Source organism: Gadus morhua, chromosome 16, assembly GCF_902167405.1.
Source record: "Gadus morhua chromosome 16, gadMor3.0, whole genome shotgun sequence".
NCBI lineage: Eukaryota > Metazoa > Chordata > Actinopteri > Gadiformes > Gadidae > Gadus > Gadus morhua.
Genome location: NC_044063.1, coordinates 18190387 through 18216702, shown reverse-complemented (window position 1 = coordinate 18216702; position 26316 = coordinate 18190387). Strand labels below are relative to the sequence as shown.

The following is a 26316-nucleotide window of genomic DNA, read 5'->3' as shown; positions in this document are numbered from 1 at the left end:
ATTAATTTTTTTGTGACTGCAAATGGGCAATAGCAGTAATCGAGTTTGGTTGCCCTCAAGTCCTCTCTATCTTCTGCTTATGTTTCTGGCTGTCTTCCTGCCTGTGTCTGTCTAGGGTTGTCTACCTGCCTCCCTACTTTCTTCAGTGCCAATCCACCTGCCTACCTGGCCTACACTCCGTCTTCCCCTGTTTCTCCTTCTCTGTGCCGGTCTCTCTGCCTCATGCTACTCCCTGCCCTTGCCTGTCACTCAATCTAAGTCAGTAGTATATCTGCGCCCCCCTTCCCCACCAACCACCCCCTGCCCGTCTCCCCTTCAGTGTGGTGCTATGTCTGCATGTCAGTCTGCCCATCCGTACGTTTTTCTGTCTGTCTGCTCGTCTGTAGGTCTTTCAGCTTGCCCTTCTGTCTCATCCGTCCGTCAGTCCGCTTGTCTGCCCCACATGTCTGTTTATCTTTGCCCCTGTTTGTCTGCCGATCCATCGACCTGTCTGTCTGTCTGTCTGTCTGCCTGTCTGTCTGTCCCTCCAGAGGGCCGAGCCCAGCCACTGGGCTTCACGGTAAAGCGCTCCGCTGATTGGGACAGACGTTTTTCCAATGGCGCGGCGCTGCCTCCAGTATTCAGTTTGTCGTGGGGCGTGGGGCTGATTCATCACGCCTCCTCCGCCGCTGACGCTACGGTCCACCGTGATTGGTGATCAGGATAGGCGTGACACTCCGTCAACGGCGTCGCCTACCGTCATGGCTCCCATCGCCATAGAGATGTACGCTGTGTTGAGCGCTATGCGCCGATACGCGCACTCGACATTCTGTGCACATACACTTTAAGGTTCTCGGCAAATGTGTATGCGTGGCAGTATAGCCCCCCCGGTGCATGCAAATCTATTTTCCACTGAACAGACGCACACACACACACACACACACACACACACACACACACACACACACACACACACACACACACACACACACACACACACACACACACACACACACACACACACACACACACACACACACACTCGAATGCAAACAGGTTACGGATGTGTATAACTGTATCTGATGGCGGCTGCTAGCGTGGTTCAGAGCTGATTATACGCCGTGGGAAGACCACAGTGCTTCTGTTGTGCTGTAACCTAATGAACCCTCGAATATGATAGCCATCCTCACTCTGAACGTCTACTGTACCCAACCCCGGGCCCAAACTAACTAACTCTGATGTAAGACTATCTCTCTCTCGCTCTCTCTCTCGCTCTTGCTCTCGCTCTCTCTCTTTCTTTCTTTCTTTCTTTCTTTCTTTCTTTGTTTCTTTCTTTCCCTCTCCCTCTCTTTCCTGCCCTCTTTCTCTCCATCCCTCTGTCCATCTCTCTCTCTGTCCATCTCTCTCTCTCTCTCTCTCTCTCTCTCTCTCTCTCTCTCTCTCTCTCTCTCTCTCTCTCTCTCTCTCTCTGAAGCACCCCTTTCTGTAATAACTCTTACCCTGGGTTTAATTGCTTATCTGTGTGTAAACGCATTAACCCTCCACTGTATCGTTTTGCCCGCTGTCCCCGGGGCCCGACCAGGCCCCCTGCGCCCGCTGTGCCTTCACCCAATGAATTGTCCCTCTCCCCGCCGTAATGGGGAATCAGCATCGTAGCATCGTAGCGCCTCGCGTCAGCGGCGTGTGAGGGAGATAAATCAGATTGGGGACGGGGGTGAGTGGGATAGGGGGAGGGGTGGTTGGGTGGGGGGGGCTGGAGGCTTGCTTTGCCAGTTTATTGAATCTAAATTGCACGCGCCCCCCCACCCCCCCCCCCGGCCCTACACGACTCATCCATCTCCCCGCTGATAATGGAGCACACCCAATTCCACCTGGTAGGAGCGTTATTGCATTTCCTCTCTAACGAGACCCCCGCTCGTCCCGCCAAGGGGGGGGGGGGGAAGAGAGAGAGAGAGAGAGAGAGAGAGAGAGAGAGAGAGAGAGAGAGAGAGAGAGAGAGAGAGAGAGAGAGAGAGAGAGAGAGAGAGAGAGAGAGAGAGAGAGAGAGAGAGAGAGAGAGAGAGAGAGAGAGAGAGAGAGAGGCTGAGAAGGTGGCAGTGGTGTGGAGAAAAAAAAAAAGGTGATGGGGGAGAAAAGGCCAGAGTAACAGAACGCTACGTCGCGCCTGGCACCCCGGCTCCCTCCCACTGCCTTGTCTCTCACTTTTTCATCCCCCCCCCGTCCCCGTGCCCCTTCCTTCCCATGCCTAGCACTAACCCTCTCTCTGTGTAACTGTGTATGAAACATTGTCTGGTGCCATCAGTGCTACATGGCCCCTGGGCCCCTCGAGCTGCAATTACACTCATAATCTCAATGTGATTCCCCCCCCCCCCCCCCCCCCCCCCCCCCCCCCCCCCCCCTGCCCATCAACAGCCCGGCCATCACCATCAGCGTGAGCCCCGCCGCCGAGCGCAGGCTAAATGAAGTGAAATGCCTGCCTTGCTCCGCGACTCTGGCCTGTTTATTACCCACTTTAATAAAAGTCCATCACGCAGTCGTCCCGCCGTGCACGCGGCCCGCTAACGCAGCCGAGACGTATCCCTGTAATAACGCCGTGCCGCCAGAGAGCCCAGTGCACCGCCGCGTCCAGAGTGGCGTGCAGCGGTCTAGCTGCCGAGCCGCTAGGGGGGTTGACTCGGTAGATACATGTTCTATCGAGGATGGAAGGTTCTGCGGTCGGAAAGGGGATGTCAGCAGTTGACCAAGAATGCAATGGATACACATCTATTTGCCTTGGATTAGAGAATATCAGAGTGTGTGGGGATTGTGTCATGTCCATGTCCATTCGTCGAGCGAAAAAATAAGTGATAATAGAGAAATGTGTTGTGCTACTGTCACGATGTCCTCGTATCCGCGTTTTCGTACAGCATTCGGTTTGATTCAACCCTTTATTTATTGACTCACTCACTTATTTACTTTTACTTACTTACTCATTTACTTACTTCTTTGCCTCCTCCTCCACCAGGGCAAGAGCCTTTTTCCCATTGATGTAATTAAAGCGCGTCCCTTGCCCGGGCGATCAGGCTGCTTCCATTGTGCTGTGAGGGGGCCGGAGCCCCGCCAGGCTCACCGCTGATGAGAGATGGATAAACAGTTTGATTTGCTGCTATCGCCCCCGGGCACCTCGTAGTGGAGGGAGACGGGAGGCGGAGGAAGACGAGAATACACCGAGATTGTGTGTGTGTGTGTGTGTGTGTGTGTGTGTGTGTGTGTGTGTGTGTGTGTGTGTGTGTGTGTGTGTGTGTGTGTGTGTGGGGGATTGAACAGACAAGAAAAACCAAGCAGGAGGATAAGAGAACCTGTTTGTGTGGAGGAAAAGGAGGGAGGGAGGGGGGGAGGTACATGGAGGCATCGAAGCGGAGGATAATCATGCAACAACAAAAAATGCAACAAATCGTGTGTGTTTGTGTGTGTGTCTGTGTGTGTGCGCGAACGATGTATACACTGCCGTACTTCTGTGTTGTTTTTCTCTTCTTGCATCTTTCTCTTTCCTTCCTCTTCATCGCTCTGGTATGTCTGACATCTCCCTGCCTTCTCCTCTTCCCCTTTGAGCGATACGAAAAGCAGTTAAAACATTCACTCACAAACAAACACACACACACACACACACACACACACACACACACACACACACACACACACACACACACACACACACACACACACACAGGAACACATTAAAATTACCTAACCGGCTGATAAATAACTACATTATTACCACAAATGTTTAATTAGACAAATGCACACATGTTTTTCGTCTCTCTCTCTCTCACGCACACACACGCGCGCGCACACACACACACACACACACACACACACACACACACACACACACACACACACACACACACACACACACACACACACACACACACACACAGGCCCGGTGCTCCCCCTCTGTGGGCCTGGGAGGTGGCGGGTGGGGTGTAGTCATCCATGTAGCGTTATTGTTGCTAAAGATGCTGAACCTTCAGGCTTAACCAGGCGTAACAGCAGTGTGACGGGCTCTTTGTCTACGGCAATTACTGAACAAAAACAGTAGCGCAGTCAGCGAGGCTATTATCACCTATGGCCTTTTGAGATACACACAAACACACGCACACACACAAATACGCACACACACACCCAAGCAAGGACGTGTTGAACACAAACAAGAAAGCAAAGGAAATGTACATATGTTCTAGGGCTATTCTTCACACATGGGCGTACACACACACACACCCACACATGTACGGACGCTTGCACGCTCACACACACAAACGCATACACAGACACATCCTCGTCTGCACAGCGGATCCCAGGCGGTTGCGCTGAAACCACATTCAAACACCCACAGTGGTGCCCTAACACAAACATTCTGCACGCGCTCGCAAACACTTACACCCACACCCTTATTGTATTAACATCCCGCAAACAATGTGATGCTTTCACTCTCTCTCTTTCTTTCTCTTTCTCTCTCTCTCTCTCTTTCTCTCTCTCCACCCCCCCTTTTCTATTGTCTGTCACTTTCTCCCTCACCCCCTTCTCCCTCACCCCCCTCCCCCTCCTTCCTCCTCTACTCTGCATCTCTTACTCTTCTCCCCCTCACGCTCATTTCTACGCTGCACTCTCCTCTATCGATCTCTCACTTCTCTCTCACTCACTCACTTTATCTCTCGCTTACTTTCTCTCTCGCTCTCTCATATCCCCTGTTCCCTTTCCTACTGTTTGTGTTTGCAACTCTCGCTCTCTATTTCTCTCAGCCCCCTCTTTCCATTTTTTTCCCCCCTGAAAGTTTAAACTCATTAAGTGTAATGATATTGGAGACTCAATTTTACATAGCTCACTCATCAGCCGGCGCGATAGCAATAAAGCCCAATGGTTCCGCCGAGGCCGCTAACGCCACAAAATAAATGATGCTGCGTAGCAGAAATGTAATTAATTTAGAGCCGGTATTGATAGTCCTGCCATCCACCGCATTATATTTTTTAATGTGGCTTAACATCCTGATTATTTGGGATTTGGCGCTCGCTCGTTCGTTTGTGCGTGCATGAGTGCGTGCATGAGTGCGTGCGTGCGGGCGTGTGTGTGCCTTCGTTTGCTGGTAATGCTGTAGGACCCGAGATGGGGGGGGGGGGGGGGGGTATGAAAGCAGGGTAGCTGACACAAGAGATTCTTAAAACACGTAAACGATTAGTGTTTACCTCGACCGCTTCACCTACTCTTAAGCTTTTCATTAGGCAGAGATGATAAGCGACTCTCTGGGAACTCTACACAGATGTGGGATGGGGGGGGGGGGGGGGGGGGGGGGGGGGGGGGGGGGGGGGGGGGGGGGGGGGGGGGGGTGGGGGGGGGGGGGGGGGGGGGGTTGTCTTTTGTAGCGGCAGGTAAATGGATGAAAAGAGATGAGTCACAGCCGTGTGTGTTTGTGTGTGCGTTCGAGAGGAGGCTTTGTCGTGACGATCTAGGGATCACATTGTGTATGCTGATGGGAGACGGGGGCCGATATATCTTATACAAAGTGGTACGGCTCAGCATGGTCTCCACAAGAGATTGTCGACGTAAAACTCACTCATACTATACTGTTTTAAAGGCATTTCTTTCTCTTGAAATTTTTAACCTGCGTTTGAAATTTGTTATAAATTGATTCAGCTGGGAATAATTACATAACTGTTGAAGTATAATTCAAATGAATAACAGAATTTAACTATGACAATATTTGATCAGTGAGTGGGTTAAATAGATCAACACACTTGACAGAACAATCCATTTTTGCTGGTGAAGATGGTGTTGTTTTAATGTCTGTGGTGGTGGGGCCCGGCATGATGAATCCTAACTGAGTTCTTATGTCTGTCTGTCTGTGTCTCTCTCTCTCTCTCTCTCTCTCTCTCTCTCCCTCTCCCTCTCCCTCTCCCTCTCTCTCTCTCTCTCTCTCTCTCTCTCTCTCTCTCTCTCTCTCTCCCTCTCCCTCTCCCTCTCTCTCTCTCTCTCTCTCTCTCTCTCTCTCTCTCTCTCTCTCTCCAGCTAAAACAGACGAGGTACTGAAGGCCAAGGTGGCCAAGAGAGAAGAGGAAGCCCGCAAGAAAAAGGAAGATGGTGAGTGTGCGTGCATGTGTGTATGCGCGCTTGTGTTTGTGTGTGTGCGTGCTTTGTCTGTTTGCATTTACATTAAACCTTTGGTTCATCATACCAACTGAAATCATCACATTATACAGAAAAGGACAAATTAAACATTTGATGCTAAAACACGGTATATAGGATATGCTGTACTAATGTCTGGGAAAGGACAATTCAATGCACATGGTTGATGAAAAATCCTTCACTTTATGAAGCTTAGCAATTATGAGAGAGAATTCATAAAAGTCACAAGCCTCTTTGAAATAATTGACCCAGCCACACAGAGTACATGTTTTCATCATCAGCAATACCCGCGTGCTAGCGCTAGTAGAAATCCACATTGGCACGTGATAGGCAGTTCCAAACCACCATTTTCCTTTTTTCTCTCCCAATTTTCCAACGCCTGTCCGCACCTGTTATCATAAAGATGCTGACATTGGTATCAAATTATGAGCGTGACAGGTAATATCTACATAGAGATACACTAGACGGGGAGTAGGTGTGAATGTTCCACCCCGTGCAGGCAGTATTTCAAAATCCTCCACTACGCGAGCACGCGTACCTCCCTGCACACACGCCGCCCCCGCTTGGCACGCATCAACATTTAAATGAATGTCGAGAGTAATTTGTGGTGGATATGCTGGCAGTAATAAAAGCTCTTAGATGGAATAATGACCTCGACCCCACGGCTGACCTCTGCACGAAATGAGAAAATCTAATATAAATTGTCAAGTGTGTGTTTAGAATGGAGGGTCTAGGTGTGTGCGCCCCAGGAAATGTATATGCCTGCCGAGTGTGTGTTTTGTAATGTATATAAATACTGCTTGAGGACCCTCTTGCTCCTTCTCTCCTGCTCTTCATCTCACCCATTCCCTCTCCACCTGGCTGTCTATCTATGTGTCCCTCATTAGATCTTTCTGTTTATCTGTTTCTATCGGTCCCTCCAGCCATCCCTCCGCTGTAGCCGTGTCGCTCCCGTTTGTAATTCAGGTGTTTGGGTGTAGCAGGCATGGCTGTGTGACCTTTAAAGTTAGCTGACCTTTCCGCCAAATGAAAGTCCAGCCATCACAAACTAATTAGCTCTGCTAACTTACTTTGGTCCTCAGCTTCTGGAGGAAATTCATTCCTCCTATCTCTTTTTTTCTTTCAACGCCTGGGCCTGTGTTGTTGTTATTTTTTACAGTCTCTGCCATTTTCATTTAATTCAATTTTCTGTTATTTTCTTGTCCTTCTGCTTTGTAATTTCTCCTCCCGTGTCTTTGCTTCCACTTTCGCTGTGGAGTTGTCTTTCTTCACCTCCTCTCTGTTTATTTTGCCCTGTTCTCTCACTCTCTCTCTTTCCTTCTCTCTCTCTGTCTCTGTCTCTGTCTCTGTCTCTCTCTCTATCTCTCCTTCACTCTTTAGCAATTTCTTTCTACCACTCTTTCGTTCTCTCTCATGGTTTGTTCTCCACCAGCCTCTGTGTGTGAGAGCCCTACCAGAGTGTAGCATAAGAGCCTTGCATGAGACTAAAGAGCAAAGCGCACAAGTCGAGTTGCTTTACTAAAGCACAGCTCACCCTGAGAATCAAACCACTTTCTTTCTTTTTTTCAATCAACTCCTCCTCTCCTCTCAAAGCGACCTCATCCTCGGTTGAGCTGCTAGCGGCTGCTTTTGTGCCGTCTTTGGCCCCGTGTTCGCCTGTGGAGCACACTGGTATCGATGTCGCAGAATCGCTGCCTTGGAGCGAGTGCAGGAGATGGGATGTGGGGGCTTAGGTTGTGGTGGTTATAGTTGCAGTCCTACGGTGCTGAAGAGCCTGGTTCTAACAGAAGTGGGGATCAGAAAAGCTCTCTGAAGCGGCCTTGATGATAAACCCTTAGCTTGGAAATTAGATAATTGTAATAATGACAGACCCCAAGACATCTGTGCACTCCCACACATACACACACAAGTGTAGGGACACTTCTATATTTAATGCACAAGAAAAAACAAACGCACATATATAGTCCACCTTCTTCTGCCCTTTTTCCGACTGTGCATCAAATGAAGGAGGTGGGCAGTTGCCCTATAACCATTGACATACGGGGTCTCCCTATTGCGCTGCAGGGGCTCCCAACAGGTCAGAGCTACTACAAAGTTTACACATGAACCGCTGAAATTGTTGAAACGAGCCACGAGGAAATAAATAAAGGAATGGGAAAGAGATCATTGCCACCTACACTTCCTGGCTCATAAATAGATTCACATCCTGGATTGGCAACACGTTTATGCTAGCCTGGCCCTAATCGAAACCACACATCTGATTCATGTGGATGATCGGATGTAAAAGCTATTGTGGTAGCTAGCCTCGGAAGCACACTTCATGGCTGTGTAAAGAGGGGGGGAGAGAGGAGGGAGATTGAGGGAGAGGGGAGAGAAAAAGAAAGAGAGGGAGGGAGAGAGAGAGAGAGAGAGAGAGAGTGATGGGGGGGAGGAGAGAGGGGGGGGGAAAGGGAGAGAGCGAGAGGGGAGGAGAGAGAGAGGGGCAGAAGGAGGGATAGAGGGAATGTGAGAGGGAACGAGATCAATAACTGGCCCTGTGGTCATCGGTTAACAAAGTATTCTCCACTTGAAAGGAAGGTTTGGCTCCCCGGTTAAGGACAGCCAGATGATGCTCAGGGTTGAAACAGCGAGAGCTACGGATATGATATGCTGTGTTAGCCGTATGCGTGCTTTTAATACAACACTGACCGTGTGGCTCAGGTTTATCCTACGGTGTTTTTTCTCCTGGGCTGCCGTTCGCTAGCCCAGGAGCCAAGCTTATTGTGTTCAGTGATAATGAGATGACTGATTGCCATGGGCGGTATCTTTTTTCTCTTTTTGTCTATTTTTTAATCAGTTGTTTTAAAAAAAAGGATCCACCTCTATAGGTATAGTCAACCATAAATGTAGGATAACTATTATACAAATAAAGCATCCTACCTACTACGTTACTTTTCTTTCAGTCTTATTTTATAGAAGGTGCCACACCTTTTTTAGGCGGCATATGTCACACTGAAAGAAGCTCTGTAGTGTACAGGTGTGTCATGCATGTATGCATGTTTATGTCTGCACAAATGCAAATGTTGAAAATGCATCAACATTTTCAGAGAAAGCGGTGCTAGAGGGATGAGTGAGCGCTTTCATTCTGCTGTTTCCCCACAGGGAGGTAAAGATAACGGGCATGAGGTGGTTAGGAACTACTGCCGAAAATCTGGATTCTGTTCTATTATTCTTTCAGATTTTGATTTTCTTTCTCTAAAATGGCAATTAGAAACCTAAAACGATGGATAGCAACAACACTGAGAATAGCAACCTAATATTTGCAATTCTAAATCTATATGCAGGACATTTATTTGTTATTTTTACTCCATAAATGACCGTCAATCAATTAAACCAAAGAAGATCTTTGTTTTTCTTTAGGTTCAACTGTGAGAGGGTTGGGATGTGTTTCGGTGGGAATGTGCATTCACATGGAAACTCATGACTGGTAAGAACCAACAGGCGTCTTCAGAGGATGATATACACACATTACTCTAACTCTAACTGGTTCCCTCTGCGGGGAACACTGCAAAAGACCAAAATGTGTGTCGTATATACACACATGCAGTATTCACCAGACGCCAGGAATCCTTTGCAGTCAATGCTTACAGTAGAACATGCCCATCTTATACCAGCCAATCGTTGGAGGCGCAGGTCTGATTTTGATCTGGATTGGACAGCATCACCCAACAGCGACAGCTGGCGCCTTAACCCCACCGCGCGCTGTCCCATCACCTCAAACCACGGCCAGATTGGGAGATCATATATTTTAATGAGACGTATAATAGCTCTTTAACCCATATCATTAGGGGAATATATATACCTACCGTTTGCTCTTTTGGCAGCAAAACGAGGAGAACTGTTTCCCTAATTACGCTGTGTGTAGGACAGGTCAGGAGGTGGGAGGGTCTGTGTGTGTGTGTGTGTGGGTCTGTGCGCGTGTGTGTGTGTGCTTGTGTGTGTGTCTGCTTGCGTGTGTGTGTGTGTGCACGCGGCCGTGTCTCCGTCCGTGTCCGTGTTCTGAAATTATATGGCCATTAACCACTCAGTCACGGATGCCTTGCTCTGCACCTCCTCCTCCACCCCCCCCCCCCCCCCCCCCCTCTCACACACCGCCCTCCTACCCCCACCCCTCTTCTCCCCGACCTGGCAGCCATTAACGCCTCATCACCGTTTAACTAGCTCTGTTGTCAATCACCGGCGCTCCTGCACCCAAACAGCGGGGGAAATGTCCGCCGCTTGGGTGTTTTTTGGCCTTGCTTGTACAACAACAACCACAAGAAACGGCGACGGGAGAAAAAAAAAATAAGAACAGGCAAAAACACCAGACGGGAAAATACATCAGCCAACAGGAGACCTTAAGCAAGGGAACAAATTGAAATACATAGAACATCATTAGGGCTCCATATGCCTGCACTATGGTTTTGTTTGAATTAATGCATCTCTTGTAAAAGGGGATTACGCGCACCGCTTAATAATTTGTCTGTCCGCAATATTATTTTATTTGTATGTTCATTGTTGAAATGCGTGTGTAAAAAAATAAATAAATACAGACATAAAGAATATTGTCTTTAGTGCAATGCCCGCGTGGGCGTACTATCCCATTATAGAAATGATCCGATCCTTTTTTTATGTCACTGGAAATAATAACTCTCACACAGGGATAACAAGCTCTCCTTCACAATCTAAAGTCATATCCCTTTCGCTTCCCCTGGCCTCTCTCAGCCTTAATAAAAGGCAGGAAATGAGAGGCAAGTGAGAGCGCCAGGCTTGGACATTTGACGCCTAATGTAATCTGCCTTGAAATCAAATTATTTGACCTGGAAAAGCCTAACAATACAAACTCCTGCCGGACTGCTGTTAAATATTTAGCACGTGCCTGTCATGAATACAGATGACGCTCAAATTAGAATCTACAGGCGCGTGACCTCCGTATCACACACCCCGGGAGCACGGCGGGGGGGTCTGCTTTAAATGTTTTAATTACCGGGTGCCATGGGTGTTTTGGCGTGCCTTGCTACCTTGTGTCGCCGTCATTGGTGTTGGTTGCGTGTGTGTGTGTGTGTGTGTGTGTGTGTGTGTGTGTGTGTGTGTGTGTGTGTGTGTGTGTGTGTGTGTGTGTGTGTGTGTGTGTGTTGCCGAGGGCTGGCGAGCACGTGAAGGACAGGCAGGGAGATTCAGCGGCTGGTAAACATGAGCCAGGATCTGTGTGCCTGTTCTCTCCGTGTGTGTGTGTGTGTGTGTCGCTGCAAAAGGCGTCACACACGCCATTAGGCTGTGGATCTGGATGTGTGTATGGATGAGACGGGTGTGTGACTGTATCTGATGCTGTATTTTGTGTTGTTTATAAAGTGTTACAGACGTTTGGCATTGTTTTATCTTTGTTCAATTGTTATTTTTGCGCTGTGAATTTTCCCCTTATGCAGCTGTGTGTCTCCTTTCAGACGGGTGCGTATGTGTGATGTGTGTGTGCACGCGCGCGTGTGTGTATGTGTGTGTGTGTGTGTGTGTGTGCGATTGTGATGGTATATCCGTCCCAGTGATTTTGATGTAAGAAAATGTGGTTTGTATGGATTGGGTTATTGATTGACGGGAGTGGGGCCCGTCCCCTGTCGTTACCCGGGGATAGATGGGTTTTATTTGTTGTGTTATTATGTTCAACACAATCACGCCTGTAGCCATCACAGCGATATCGAGCCGCCGCTCAATTGGCTTTATGGGGTTTATTTGTTCCCAGAACTCAAGGAGAGAAAGATAGAAAGACGAGAATCCTGGCAGTACAGAATGTTTAGGGAAGGAGGGAGGGGGGAGAGAGAGAGAGAAAGAAGTCAGTAGTACAGAAGAGAGAGAGAGAGAGAGAGAGAGAGAGAGAGAGAGAGAGGGAGAGAGAGATTAACTTTGCCACTTTTTCCTTGTCTCTTTTAAACGGCTCTAAAGAATTATAGTTCACTCCACATTTCTTAATTTTGCCTCCTTGCCTAAATAATGATTGATTTACAGATGAATTGTGCCGCCGAGTCTCTGTCTGCACCATCCCCCCCCCCCCCCCCCCCCCCCCCCCCCCCCCCCTCCTTTTTGTAGTCTTATTTTTTCCTCTCTGTTCATTCAGGTTTGTGGTTCCTTCCACGTTGAAATGATTAGTTATGCCTGGCTTGTAAGCAACTGAATCAGAGTTATTGGCCTGGGGAAATAAATCTGGCAGAAAATCAGGGTGGTGAGAAGATTTAATTATCACTAGGAGACCTCTCTCTCTCTCTCTCTCTCTCTCTCTCTCCTCTCTCTCTCTCTCTCTCTCTCTCTCTCTCTCCCTCTCTCTCTCTCTCTCTCTCTCTCTCCTCTCTCTCTCTCTCTCTCTCTCTCTCTCTCTCCTCTCTCTCTCTCTCTCTCTCCTCTCTCTCCTCTCTCTCTCCTCTCTCTCTTCTCTCTCTCTCTCTCTCTCTCTCTCTCTCTCTTCTCTCTCTCTCTCTCTCTCTCTCCTCTCTCTCTCCTCTCTCTCTCTCTCTGGCCCACTGAAGCCCAGAGTCCTTGTCGCGCTGTGCTAGCGCTCGCCGCTCCGTCGGGCCAAGAAAGCGCTCCCCCCGCCCCGCCCTCCCCCTCCCCAATTGGTTTCATTGCACAGTGATAAGCCAAGCAATTACCACTTTATTGATTTTTCATCCCCGCAAATTTAAAGTTGATTCCCCCCCCCTTTCCCCCACCCACCCCCCCCCCCCCCCCCCCCCCCCCCCCCCCCCCCCCCCCCCCCCCCCCCCCCCCCCCCCCCCCCCCCGCCGCTCACCAGGGTGATTAGGTGACCTCATGTCCCAGCCGCCAGCGTCCCAGCCCCCCCCCCCCCCCCCCCCCCCCCCCCCTGCCACGGAGCGGGGGGCGGGTCCCTTCCCCGGCTCCCCCGCCACCACCAGCCTGACCTGCGACCCCCAGTGTTGTCCCGGAGTAATGGGATGCTGACGTGGGCCCCGTGGGGCCCCCGTCGGAGCTGTCACTGCACCGGGGGGGGAGACCCGGAAACGTTAGTAGAGAACCCTCTGTCGTTTATACGCAAACGATTTGTTCGCTTTTATGGCAGCGGAGCAAAAGAAATACTAATAAAAGATAACTTATTTTCGATGGGCTGGATTACAGAGACGTGCGTGCACGCTGCCGGGGGTCAAGTGGACGGATGATTGACAGCGCGCTCGTACTCCCAGCGATCGGTAATCGTTTCCCAGGTCCACCCTTATCAATTAACCTGCTGCCAGTGCAGCCCTGTGCATTCAGCAGTCCTGTGAGGGCCGGGGTCGCCGGGCTGATCTATGGTCCCACCGGCTTTACATTCATCGGATATAGCCTCTAGTGGTGGAGGTGAAGACGGGCACTAACTGGGTTTGGGAAAATACCGTTGCATAGTCAATTCTGCATTCGGTGATTGGTGAATATTTATGGGGTCATTGAACAAATTATTTATGGGGTCATTGAACCCAAATCAAAAAAATAAATAAAAATGTACCTGGTTATATGTGATTTATCACTGTGACTAAAATTAGAGCTTCATTTTGAGAAAACATGTTTTGTCAGTCTCAACCAACCGATTTGTGATCTGCCCCCGAACCAGGGTAGCGTTGTCTTTGAGACGTCGCCGTGCCTGTCGGTGTACTCTACGACGTCACCACCAGGGGACACCGGCCACGAGGTGTGTGGAATGTATGGCGCTCAGTCCGGACAGCGGTTGACGTTGATGGCATAAACCCCAAGAGAGGGTTATGCTACTCAGATATTTAAACGCCACGGTGTGTGTTACGCACTTCATAAAAGGACGTGCCTCATTAAAACACTCAAAATGCTTTTATTTTTTATATCAGATACTGTTCGAATTCAGGCTATAACAGGTGGTTCACACAAAAACATGACATGCTCACTATTTGATAACTGTTGTTTTTTCAAACCAAGTAGAAAATGTTTGCCTTTTCTCTTTTATTTAATTTCACAGTCATATGTTTATTGTTCAGTTGGGTCATACATCATGAAGCCATGCAATGTTTCATTATTTCCCAATGAACCAAAGAAAGAATTAATAAGTAAAGTAAAATCAAATGTCACCCCTTTTGCTTAAAATACGTCATTCAGCACAACCCTTTTAGCAGGACATTAAAGCTAGATTAAAAACACCAGTGGGAACACATGCCCAGACACACACACACACACACGCACACACGGCCGTGCGTATGTCTAGACACAATCTGCATGTCCGTAGTCCCCTCCGTGGGGCCTGAGTGGGTGGTCAGACTGTCCCGAGGAGACACACCCACAGAATGCCTGGGCAGGTCACAGAGCCGGCTGCCTGGGTGGCTGCAGCCATGTGGCCGCAGGTTTGTCATCAGACAACGCCAGAGTCAAAAGGCTCCCTGCTAATGATATTTTGACTGCATCGTCACCGCCGCCTACAGATACACATCCACTGCACATTCTTTGATATCTAATACTTTTTCAGAATAGGATAGGATTCTGGTATTTAGTTTGGTATTAATTTGGGTTATTTGTAGGCTATATTGGTTTGGAGTGGGTGTGTCAATAAAAGGTGGAGATGGAGTGTGTGTGTGTGTGTACCTGTGTGCCTGTGGGTGGGCTCATTCACACCTCATCAAGTCAGGCCCGCTGGTCCCAGATGAGGAGGGCATTGGGGGTGCTGGGGGGGGGGTTGTGGTGCTGGAGGTTAAGGCTACCAGGGATGGTATAGGGTGACTGTCAGTGACACATGGGGTGCAAGGGTCACCACATGGTCCGCCAAAACCTGCACACACACACATTTCTGTGACACGAGCACATTGAGCGATGGCGCTCCCATAACATCGGCATTATTCGGTTTGGGCGAGCAAAATACTTTTGACATAACTCAAATGAAACTGTAATGACTTTAACAGACCTTTAGTATGTGTTTAGTGTGGTGGTGGTGGGGGTGGGGCTGTTGATGCTGGTGAAATTCAGTGGTCTGTGTTGATGCTAATGGTGGCTCTCATCGAGGCGGAGTGGAGTGGTGCAGAAGAAGGTTAATATATTACACTGTATTCCAATTACTACACTATGACCGAGGTCAGGAGAGCAGGGGTGGAAGCATTTGCCCAATTAATTACTACTAAGACATACTAGCAGGCCCACGCACACATGCGCGCACACACGAAGATGCACGCACATACATTCAAATTGACCTTTTTGCTTTAGACAATCAAGTCTCTCTCTCGTTATCTCGCTCTCGCTCTCTCTCGGCTCGCTCTCTTTCTCTCTCGGCTCGCTCTCTTTCTCTCTCGGCTCGCTCTCTTTCTCTCGGCTCTCTCTCTCGGCTCTCTCTCTCTCAGCTCTCTCTCTCTCTCGGCTCTCTCTCTCTCTCTCTCTCTCTCGGCTCTCTTTCTCTCGGCTCTCTCTCTCGGCTCTCTCTCTTGCTTGCTCGCTCTCTTTCTCTCTCTCTCTGCTAATTCTTAACAAAATACTGTAAAATCACTTTCTGACATACTATGAGAGGTTGATGACTACATGTCAACAATGCTATTGGTCAGGTGTCTGTGTGTATGTGCTTGAAATTCTGTGTTTGCTTTGTCTATGGTGTGTGTGTGTGTGTGTGTGTGTGTGTGTGTGTGTGTGTGTGTGTGTGTGTGTGTGTGTGTGTGTGTGTGTGTGTGTGTGTGTGTGTGTGTGTGTGTGTGTGTGCGCGCGCATGGCCGGGACCTTTTCCTGGATTCTGACTGCATCAATTTTCATTTCAAAGGCCCCTGCTCCAATTAAGTAATTAGTTTGTGTTTGTCTAATTACTGAGTTGTTCATAAAAGAGTTGCTGACCAGCCGTGCGGGAAAACTGAGACCACTGCACTTTCCTGCTCTTAACACACACACACACGTCCTTTCAAACACACATGCACATGCACAAGTACACACACACGCACACAGCGTATTAAGGCACTCTGACAAAGTATATAGACTGTTGCTTTATTGCACCTTACTAAACTGTGCATGTTAAGTCTCAAAGTCGCGTATTAACTAAATTGTATTGATGTTTGCATATGTTGACTTTGATGGAGAGCCGACCACGCTCAATGGTAAATGCGTAGTGAATTAGTAGTTTAATCACCATAAAACCCAGAGTGAACTTTAGAGATGGAAAGCAATGGGGAGCCAGCTTTTTTTTTTACCTATCAACCTTAGCATACTGTATGTGAAATCCTACCCGACACGTGTTGCATGGACCCAAATGGAAAGCAGTTGAGAATGTAGCCACTTACACACACACACACACACACACACACACACACACACACACACACACACACACACACACACACACACACACACACACACACACACACACACACACACACACACACACACACACACACACACACACACACAGCAGTGATCATAACGACATCAGCACTCAGCCTGTGAAAGCTTCATTCTTAACGACATGCTCTGATGCTGCCCAGGCACTGAACGTCTGCTAACACTCCAATCACACACACACACACACACACACACACACACACACACACACACACACACACACACACACACACACACACACACACACACACACACACACACACACACACACACACACACACAAACACCACTTACACACTTGTATATGGTGCTGTATGATGTTCTTCCACACCGATGTGTTTTCATTATTGCATCTTTCCTGGGATAAGTGTATAAAATCATTGGCGGCTCTATGATATGCAGAAAACTGTCCTATACTTCATCATGGAGTCATTCTACTCTGGACATCTTAAGCAAAAGAGCATTAACAAGGGCTTGGATTGAAATGTAGTGGCAAGCAACAGAGAGGTAGATAGAGGGGGAGAGGGAGAGGTAGAGAAAGAGGGGGAGATGGAGAGAGAGAGGTAGAGAGAGAGGGGGAGGAAGAGGGGGAGAGAGAGGGAGAACACACACCACAGCGCGTGGCTGCCATGTCCTGCTGGACAGTTTAGGTCATTAATTCATCATTTAGACTCTTATTGACTGAGAAGCCACAGATCCTATCGGTGGAAAGACATGCGGCTAGAGACAAAACACCAGAGGACGGAAGACACTGGCCGAGGGGGGGAGACGGACACACACCAACATGCACACGCACGCGTCCCAACACCGGTGTTTGAGTGCACCGGTCTTCTTTATCCAGAGCTTTTTTTGCATTATTATTGTCAGGGTTGTGATGTATGAGGTCGTCAAGGGGGGCCCCTCAGTGTCGGTGACGGGCCCCTGATCAGAATAACAGGAGGCTCCGCAGAGACCCGTCGCCACGGGGATAACAGTGGTCGTCACCCTGGGAGCTCACTTAGCACACACGTGTGTACGGTGGAGGGAGGCTGGCCGCGTGGAGGCCATGTTTTACGGTGTTTTTATCATTTTGGGTGGGCGTGTGTATGGGGGGGTTGGGGGAAATGCCCTGTGTGTGTGTGTGTGTGTGTGTGTGTGTGTCTGGCTGTCTGTATTTGTGCGCATGGTCCCAAGGGAGCCCTGTGATGCTCTGGCATCATTAGACTAGCTTAGCCACCTGCTGTGTCACTGCCCCCCCCCCCCCCTTTCCCATACACCCACACACACACACACACACACACACACTCTTTCTCCGTCCTTCCACTCACTTGCATACACATGCGGAAACACACACACAACATACACACATGCACGCACACTCCTCTGGGACACACCCGGGACATCTGGCCCAGCCTGTCACTATGTCTTGGATTCCGTGTGTGTGTGTGTGTGTTTGTGTGTGTGTGTGACACCTTGACCCCCACGCCGGCGTGCTAGCCCACCGCTCATCAGCACACGCCCGCGTCGCGTGTCACGGGGAGTGGCAGCAAATGACCCGCACACACCTGATGGCCCGCTTGGATACATTTTGCTACCAAACACATTAAACACATGAAGGCCTTCCATGTGGTCCTCTGGTATGAGCTCCTCCGGTCTCCGTTCCTCTGCTACTCAGTAACGTCAATGTGTTTATTTGTTTGATTTTCCCCCTTGCCGCTGCTTTACCCCTCACTGTTCCTTCATGCTCCTTCACTCTCATCTCCGTCCCCCCCTTTCCTTCCCCTCATCCAGATCTCATTTGTCTACGCCGGCAGTTGCAGGGTATAAGATATGCAAATATTGACGTGCAGCTTTGGCCTGCTAGCTATCAATTGAAATCAGCTAATCAATGGGCCTAATAGCTGCTCATTAGCCACTTGATGCATTTCCAGGGCTAGCAAGGGGAAGCTGTCAGCGAGCGCTAATCAATGCAGTCTGAAACTATTACCTGGCCAAGGTCTGCACCAGGCAGGTCCTTAATAGCATGTCTTGGGTCTGCCAGGGGGGGCTTCTGCCGGTCTCTCTGCTGCTCTCTGTCCTGACCTTGCAACAAGGGCTCGATTTGGCGAACATGGAAATGCGTATCTCAGTGAAGACCTTCTGTAGAAACATAAAATAACAACTGGCTGAAGGCTGTTAGAGTTGTGGGTATGCTTTTTTTTGACTTCCTTATTAGCTAGAAATAAATCCTGGACTATTTGTTTTTTATTCCGACATCCGCTGAACAAAATAAATCTGTTATCCTCCAGGTGATGCAGTGTGATCACTTGGATGTTTAATAAGTAACCACTGCTATGTGTCTCTTGTTTAGTTATAGGCATGTGTCTCAGCCTGTTGTTTAGGCCCCGAGTCTCAGGTCTGGATAGACGGCAGCTGCAGCTGGGATGTTGCTACTGACAACACAGTCCAACCAGAGCCCACCACTGCCCCTGGCAACCAAAGTTTGTTGTTGAGAGTGTGTGTGTGTGTGTGTGTGTGTGTGTGTGTGTGTGTGTGTGTGTGTGTGTGTGTGTGTGTGTGTGTGTGTGTGTGTGTGTGTGTGTGGGAGCTCAGGGATTTGATAAGTTAAAGCCAACAGCCTCACAGTGGAGCTCCACTAGATATAGGGGGAGTGCTGCACATCCTCAGGTGTCACCATTTAACTGGTACATATGGTTAACACTAATTAAGTGCTAGTGGGAAAATGCTCTCAATGAGACGATGTGTGGGTGTGTGTGTGTGTGTGTTTCATATGCGGCCAGTAGAGTGAGAGAGTGGTACGGGCCAGTATATAGAGAAAATGTGATAGGGTCCAATACAGAGACAGGCATGAGTGATACGGGCCAGTAGAGAGAGTGATACGCACCGGTAGAGAGAGGTCAGTTGAGAGTGATACGGGCCAGTAGAGAGAGTGATACGGGCCAGTAGAGAGAGTGATACGCACCGGTAGAGAGAGGTCAGTTGAGAGTGATACGGGCCAGTAGAGAGAGTGATACGCACCAGTAGAGAGAGGTCAGTTGAGAGTGATACGGGCCAGTAGAGAGAGTGATACGGGCCAGTAGAGAGAGTGATACGCACCAGTAGAGAGAGGTCAGTTGAGAGTGATACAGGCCAGTAGAGCAGGAGAGTGATACGGGCCAGTAGAGAGAGTGATACGGGCCAGTAGTGAGAGGTCAGTTGAGAGTGATACGGGCCAGTAGAGAGAGTGATACGGGCCAGTAGAGAGAGGACTACAGGCAATAGAGCCAGAAAGAGGGGCGGGCCAGTAGAAAGAGTGATACAGGCCAGTAGAGAGAGTGATACGGGCCAGTAGAGACAGAGAGTGATACGGGCCAGTTGAGAGAGAGTGATACAGGCGAGCAACGGCTGGGGGCTGAGGGCTGGCGTAGGCGTGTGTGTGGGGTGGGCTGCCCATGCAGGGAGGGTAGCAGTGGTGAGGTAGTTCTAAAGTGTTGTTTGGGCGCTGGGATGGGCTGAAGGGGGCAGCGGAGATAAATCATTAGAGAGAAGGTTATTGGAAATGCAAGCAGATAAAAGAGTGGAGATGCCAGTAATTGCCTTAAAGATCACAGTACAAAGCATTACTTTGGATTTTACAAGGCCAGCCGGCAACAAAAGAGCGGTAATTTATGAGCTTGGCGTAAAAGAATAGCATAATTGCATTAAAAATTAATGCTAATGAGGGCTAAAATGGGGAAGGTGGTTATTATGAAAGTTTGGATTCATCTTCTCCGGCTTGAATGATGGCTTGTGGCTTGATTAATGGCTTAATTTCTATCAATTAGGAGGCAGAAAATCTCCACCGAGACGGCTTTAAATGGAGCATTGAATTACACGTCTTTAGTGTGGCGTGGGGGAGGGCAGCGAGGGCACGGCTCGTGATTGAAACCCAGGACACCGGCCGTGTGTGTGTGTGTGTGTGTGTGCGTGTGTGTGTGCGTGTGTGTGCATGCGCACAAGCAAGCAAGGGTGTGTGTGTGTGTGTGTGTCAGGACCTACAGTGGTTCGGCTGCAGGAGTGTACAGAGGATTAAGTGGATTTGCATGTTCACACAGTGTTCATCCTTATCTGTTGTCCTTGGTGCTGTTTCACCATAAAGGACGTTATGTTAACCGAAGCCTTCACAAAGCTATCCACAAATAATATGTGGGAGCATCTAAATGAATGAAAAGGTGAAAAATGTATGAAAACCGTGATGTTCTTCTGGGTATCACCTCGATGGAGAAACGTATTTACATTGATTTGGTCTCGTCTAGATTAATGTGGCAGTGACCTTTTAATGACGTCCCCCCGTGTCCCGACTATGTCCTGAGAACTTACTTTGCCTCAATTACACCTCCCACTATAGATCCGGCGTGTCCGCGTGCCCTTTCCTCTTTGCTGTAGTACTGTTTGCCTCTTAACACATTCATTAAATCCCCCTTTTAGCCCTTGTTTGCAATATAATTCAAATGCTATGTTGAAAATTGTGGCATAATTTGCGTGCAACCTCTGTGGCACAACCCTTAATTTTCCCTGTGTGTGTGCTTGTGTGTCTGTGCTTGTGTGTGTGTTTGTGTGCATGTGTCTGTATGCGTGTGTGTCTGTATGTGTTTGTGTGTGTGTTTTCCAGACCAAAAAGGGCTGTGGTAATTTAGCTGGCGGGGTACTGCACTCAATTACTGGAATTAATCAGTGGCAGCGAAATATTCATCGCCGCTGGTCCCTGATTGACAAACTGTGGACCAAAGTCAAGTTTACAAAGGCAAGGCAGCCGCGGGCTGGTCCACTGGTCGCTGTTGATGTGTTGTAGAACAGCGCCCTCTGGTAGCGGTGAGACGTACTGCATCATGCTCCCGGTCTCTTCCACTTTCATGTTTTCTCGCTCTCTTTCTCTCTCTCCCTCTCCCCCTCTCTCCCTCCCTCCCTCTCTCTGTCTGAATCTCGCATGGCCGTATTCAAGGCCGATTGAGACGAGCTGAGGAAACCTGCTATTATTGGCTGGTTTGATTTTCTCCCTCTCGGTTCCAGTCTTAATCAATGAGGTGGATAAACAACTATTTAGACGGGACAATAGCCGATTGATTCCCCGCGACTCATCAGTGCGACTCATCAGTGCGGCTGTCTGTCTGACTAACTCATTTTGGTAATGAGTTTGTGGGCAAGTTTTCTCTCTTGCTCCATCTACTTTTTTTCACCCGCCCCCGTAATGCTTACACAAGACAGGTAAGACACACACTTGTATATGCACACACACCAACACACACACACACACACACACACACACACACACACACACACACACTAACACACTAACACACACACAGAGCGAATGCACACACACACACACACGCGCATCTCTTTTTTTGGCACACGGGCGCACCGAATAATTTGCAATCCATTATAATTATGCGCAGATATAAACAGACTGGCATCTATTGATTGGATGGATCCCATATCCTGGAAGATGTGGTAATGGAGCTGTGCGCTTAAGTACTTAAGGGTGGATGGAAATAACCCCCCCCCCCCCCCCCCCCCCCCACTCCTCAGAGTTAAGACACTGCACTCAGGGCAACAATAAGTTTGCGTGTCTATTTCTGTGTCTTGTCTTTCCCTCTCTACCATCCCATGCCCGGTCTTCCTCCCCCGCTCCGCTGACAGAGAAGCCCGGCCTAATGTGGTGACAATTGAGTCGACCGGCTAAATAATTTGCCAGATAATGTGTCGATATTAAATATCAACTTTGACCTCGCCGGCCAGCGGAGAGTGCGCCCGTCCGGCGAGGGTATTGATTTTTGTCTGCCCGCCCGCTCGCCCGGGCCCTCTCTCAAAGTCCATTATTTTTGATTTTCTCATGAAATACATATCTGTTCCCGCTGACATCTGACAAACAGCATATGGAAGTCATTTTATCTACCGATAATGTGTTTGTCAAAAAGTCCCAGGACTTAATGGATTCCTCGCGGTGCGCGCACACGCGCGCGGACAGCACCGCTGCGGACGATCCGTAGCGGGGGAAAGATACGGCCGGGGAGGGGCCCTCGTCTGTGTCTGTGTGTGAGAGTGAGCGTGAGCGTGTGTAGGCGTGTACGTTACATTCCTTCTCCGGGCAGGTGGCTCAACTGAAGAGCCTTCTAGTCCGCCAAATAGCATTAGATACGAGGTCATGCAGCAAAATAAATGCTAACATTCTTCAACGAGTCTCTGTACCTCTGTTGGGGCTTATGTTTCTACGTTTTGGTTCTGTCTATGTTGTGTGTCCCCCACGCGGTTCGTACGTAGACCCTTCAAACCTCTTGATGGTGAGGTGAAGGACAGTGCCCGGGTCTGGTGCCCAGACTGGTATTCTGGGGGCCAGGGTAAGGTAAGGGGCGGGGATAAGCCTCTCCTCTGCTCCGGTGGTCTCCCAGCCGCCGCCTGACACGCTGGTGGTCCGTCCCGCAGCCACTCCTCACTCAGGTGTACAGTCTGTACTAAATATGAATCAAAGGCTCCTTTTGAGATGTTATGAACAGAGCTTCCAGATGCGATGGCTTGCGTGTGTGTGTGTGTGTGTGTGTGTGTGTGTGTGTGTGTGTGTGTCTGTGTGTGTGTGTGTGTGTGTGCGTGTGTGTGTGTGTGCACCTTTTCAAGCATGCGTTACCTTGCTGCCAGTGGTAACCAAATGGAAAGTGGAACAAATATTCATTTATTCATTAAACATCAGTGGCATGAAGATCTGTTGTGACAGCATCTCTGTGGATGCTAATGTATCAAATTAATTCTCGCTATTAGTTTCAACTGCAGCGGCGTCTGTGTGTGGCTGTGCATTTGTGTGTGTCCGTGTGCGCACACATCTGTGCCGCGCCGGCCCGCTTCCTCCTTCTTTTTTTGGGGCCCCTTCTGTTCTCTCTGTGCACAAGGACCACACGTAGCTCCTTTCTCAACCACTCATTAGCGCGTGTGCGCGGCCCTCTGCCCACGTGCGCCTGTGTGCCCGTGTGGGATGCATCGACACCTCTTAAAGCATGTAGGAGGCTCAACGCGGCGGGGAGGAGGAAAGTCCTGTGACGGAACGCCATTGCGTGGCGTCGCACACGTGGTGTGTGTGTGTGTGTGTGTGTGTGTGTGTGTGTGTGCGTGTGTGCTTTCGTGACACAGGCTACATGAGTGGAGTGGAGCGGCTGTATGACAGGGAGATTGAGTGCAGGAGAGGACGGATGGAAGACGCTGGGAGAGATGAATATTGACTGATCAAGGGGAGAGGTGGAGATTGACAGGCGTGAAATAATGGGAGCATTCAGACTTTTGTCTATTATTTTTTTCTCTTTCTTATTTATTTATTTTTGCTAACTTTTCAGATATACACCGATCTTGCATTTCTGGAGTTTTTTCTTTTCCATAATTTTTTTTCAAGAGTTCATTCATATCCAGATATAATGGGTTTCAGACGTTCCCCAGCTTTTTGTTGGGCTGTAAAAACCGGGGGGGGGGGCAACTCTTTCAATTGCATGGAAACTCCATTAAACATAATGCCGTTTTTGTTATCCTAATGGATGAAATGCATTGTATTGAGTGTGTGTATATTTGGATTTGTTATCATACTTTATCTCTCCAGCCTTCTCACTGATTGGATGATGCCTTGTTCGCTTGATTGTCACTGCCTCTGACGTGGCCCCCGTCCCCATCGCCTAGCCCCGGCTCTCGTCGTGGAAGCCCGGATTAAAACAGCTAAATAAGAGTCATTGTGTATCTCATGTGTCAGCGGGAATTACTTTAGAGACATAACGTACTGTAAACCAAGTCAGTGAAACCCACTTCACATTGAGGTTCATCTCTTTTTTAACATGACAGGGTATGGTGTTCGATCAGTGTGTCTGTGTGTGTGTGTGTGTGTGTGTGTGCGCAACTGCTTGCATGCACACGTGTGTGTGTGTCTGCGGGCCTGCACACAAATGCAGGTGTGCGTGTGAATGTGCGCCTGCGTGCATCTACACACATGCAGGTGTGTGTGTTTGTATTCTGTGTGTGTGCGTGTGTGTGTATTGTGCGTAACGTCTCCCCGGTGGTCCTGTGTTTCAGAGGGGACGTCTCTGGAGGAGCAAGTGAGAAGGATAAAGGACATTGAGGCCATCGAGAGTGATTCCTTTGTTCCTCAGGCTTTCAAATCATCCAGGGACGACATAAAGGTGCGTGTGCTCTCTCTCTCTCTCTCTCTCTCTCTCTCTCTCTCTCTCTCTCTCTCTCTCTCTCTCTCTCTCTCTCTCTCTCTCTCTCTCTCTCTCTCTCTCTGTGTCCCCTGCTCTCTATCTCTCTCACTCTTTCTCTCTTTTCACTCTGTGCTCTTATTGAATTTTTCCACCCCCTGCGCCGCAGTGGTGCCGTCTGTCCGGAGACGGCCCAGACCAAATCAAACATTCCCATTCAATGCCGTTTGTTTCCGCATGGAGACGGATTCATCTGACGTGCCACGGTCCACCGCCTCCAGAGCAACAGGGCCCACACAAAAGCAACAGCCGTTGTCTATTTCTCCCCCTCTCCTCTCTCTGTCTCTCTCTCTCTCCCACCTTTCCATCCCTCTGTTTTACCCCCCTCCCCACCGACCCCCAGTCTCCCGCCCTGGTTTGTGTGGTTTTGCAGATGCAGGCTGAACACAAAAGTCATTATTGAAATGCCCCCGTACCGCCGAAGAGGCAGGAATTAGATTTATGGAGGCTCCTGGCTCCCTTGTCGTAGAGACAAAGGCACCAGATTCCAGCTTCCGACCGCAGAGTTTTAGTGCAAATGTCAGTGAGTGTGCCCCGGGTCAGGGCCCAGCCAGCCGCAGGAGACACTAAGTGGCTAACTGTTTGGGTTAAAGCCTGGCAGGTTAAACCACGTCGGGCCGCGCCACAGCGCCGGCCTGTGCCTCACAAGGGCTTCCCGTCTGTGTTTCCAGTCATGCGAAGGTCAGAAATAATTTGGGGATGAAAAGGATGTTCTTCTGTTGTGAGTGAAAGTCATCAGAGCAGGGAGAAGGTCAGTGTGCTCTGCTTCAAGGGGCGTCTTATTGAAATCAACGTTAGAATTTGACGATTTATTGATGTCCTTTTATTGCTTGAATGCTAATGAAGGCCAAATTTCCTCAGGACAATTAGCAAGGTTAACTTTAATAATCGGTTTGGCTTCTGCTGATATTACTCAGCAACTGCTTCACTTTGGAACCATGGTTAAATTTGTAATGGTAACATTGTAAAATGTTGTAATGCTTAGTTCCACTATCGGTTATTACTTTTTCATAATGGCCAGATCATCAAAAGTACCCTGAAACCCGGAAGTATTGTAAAGTCATCGCCGATGTATTGGTACGCGACCAATTTGAGGCAATTTATTAATGTATTTAAGTGTCTTTTTAAGCCTGCCAAATATTGTTTAGAAAATAATAACTTGAGAACCCGTGCTTTATTAAGAATAACTATTGCCATTAACTTTACATGAATGACCTACAGTTCACACATGGCTTGATACCAAAACCTTTTAACTACTTCCTAATGTTGTGCCGATTAGACTGACAAGGCATCATCTCAACAATATTGCTCTGATTTAGAAGATTTTCCTCCAAAGCATGATCCCAGTTTATTTCTAACTCGACGCTCTGATTTCACTCTTGGTGTGAAACCCCTTGCACACACATATTACATAATCACATAGAGTTTTAAGATAGTTTGCTGTGCTTGTATAATCAAATACATTTGCTCACGGTTTCACAGTATTTTTAATGCTATGAATTGTGAGCTGACTTCTAGCAAATAAGCTGATGCTTGGAAGTTCTAGCGCGAGACTCGAACCTGCACTGCCACCTGCTGGTAAAGTGCAGTACTTGCATCCTTATTTTATTAGATATTAGTTTTTCTATAAATA

General features: G+C 48.8%; 1 protein-coding gene across 1 annotated transcript in view; it reads left to right on the top strand.

Moving 5' to 3' along the window:
* The window catches only part of rsrc1 (arginine/serine-rich coiled-coil 1), a 108127-nt gene that overhangs the window by 78547 nt on the left and 3264 nt on the right, over nt 1-26316 (top strand). Inside the window, exons 7-8 of the mRNA XM_030380496.1 lie at nt 6022-6093; nt 24499-24605. Coding sequence (XP_030236356.1) covers nt 6022-6093; nt 24499-24605 — 179 coding nt within the window. The remainder of the gene's footprint in view (nt 1-6021; nt 6094-24498; nt 24606-26316) is intronic.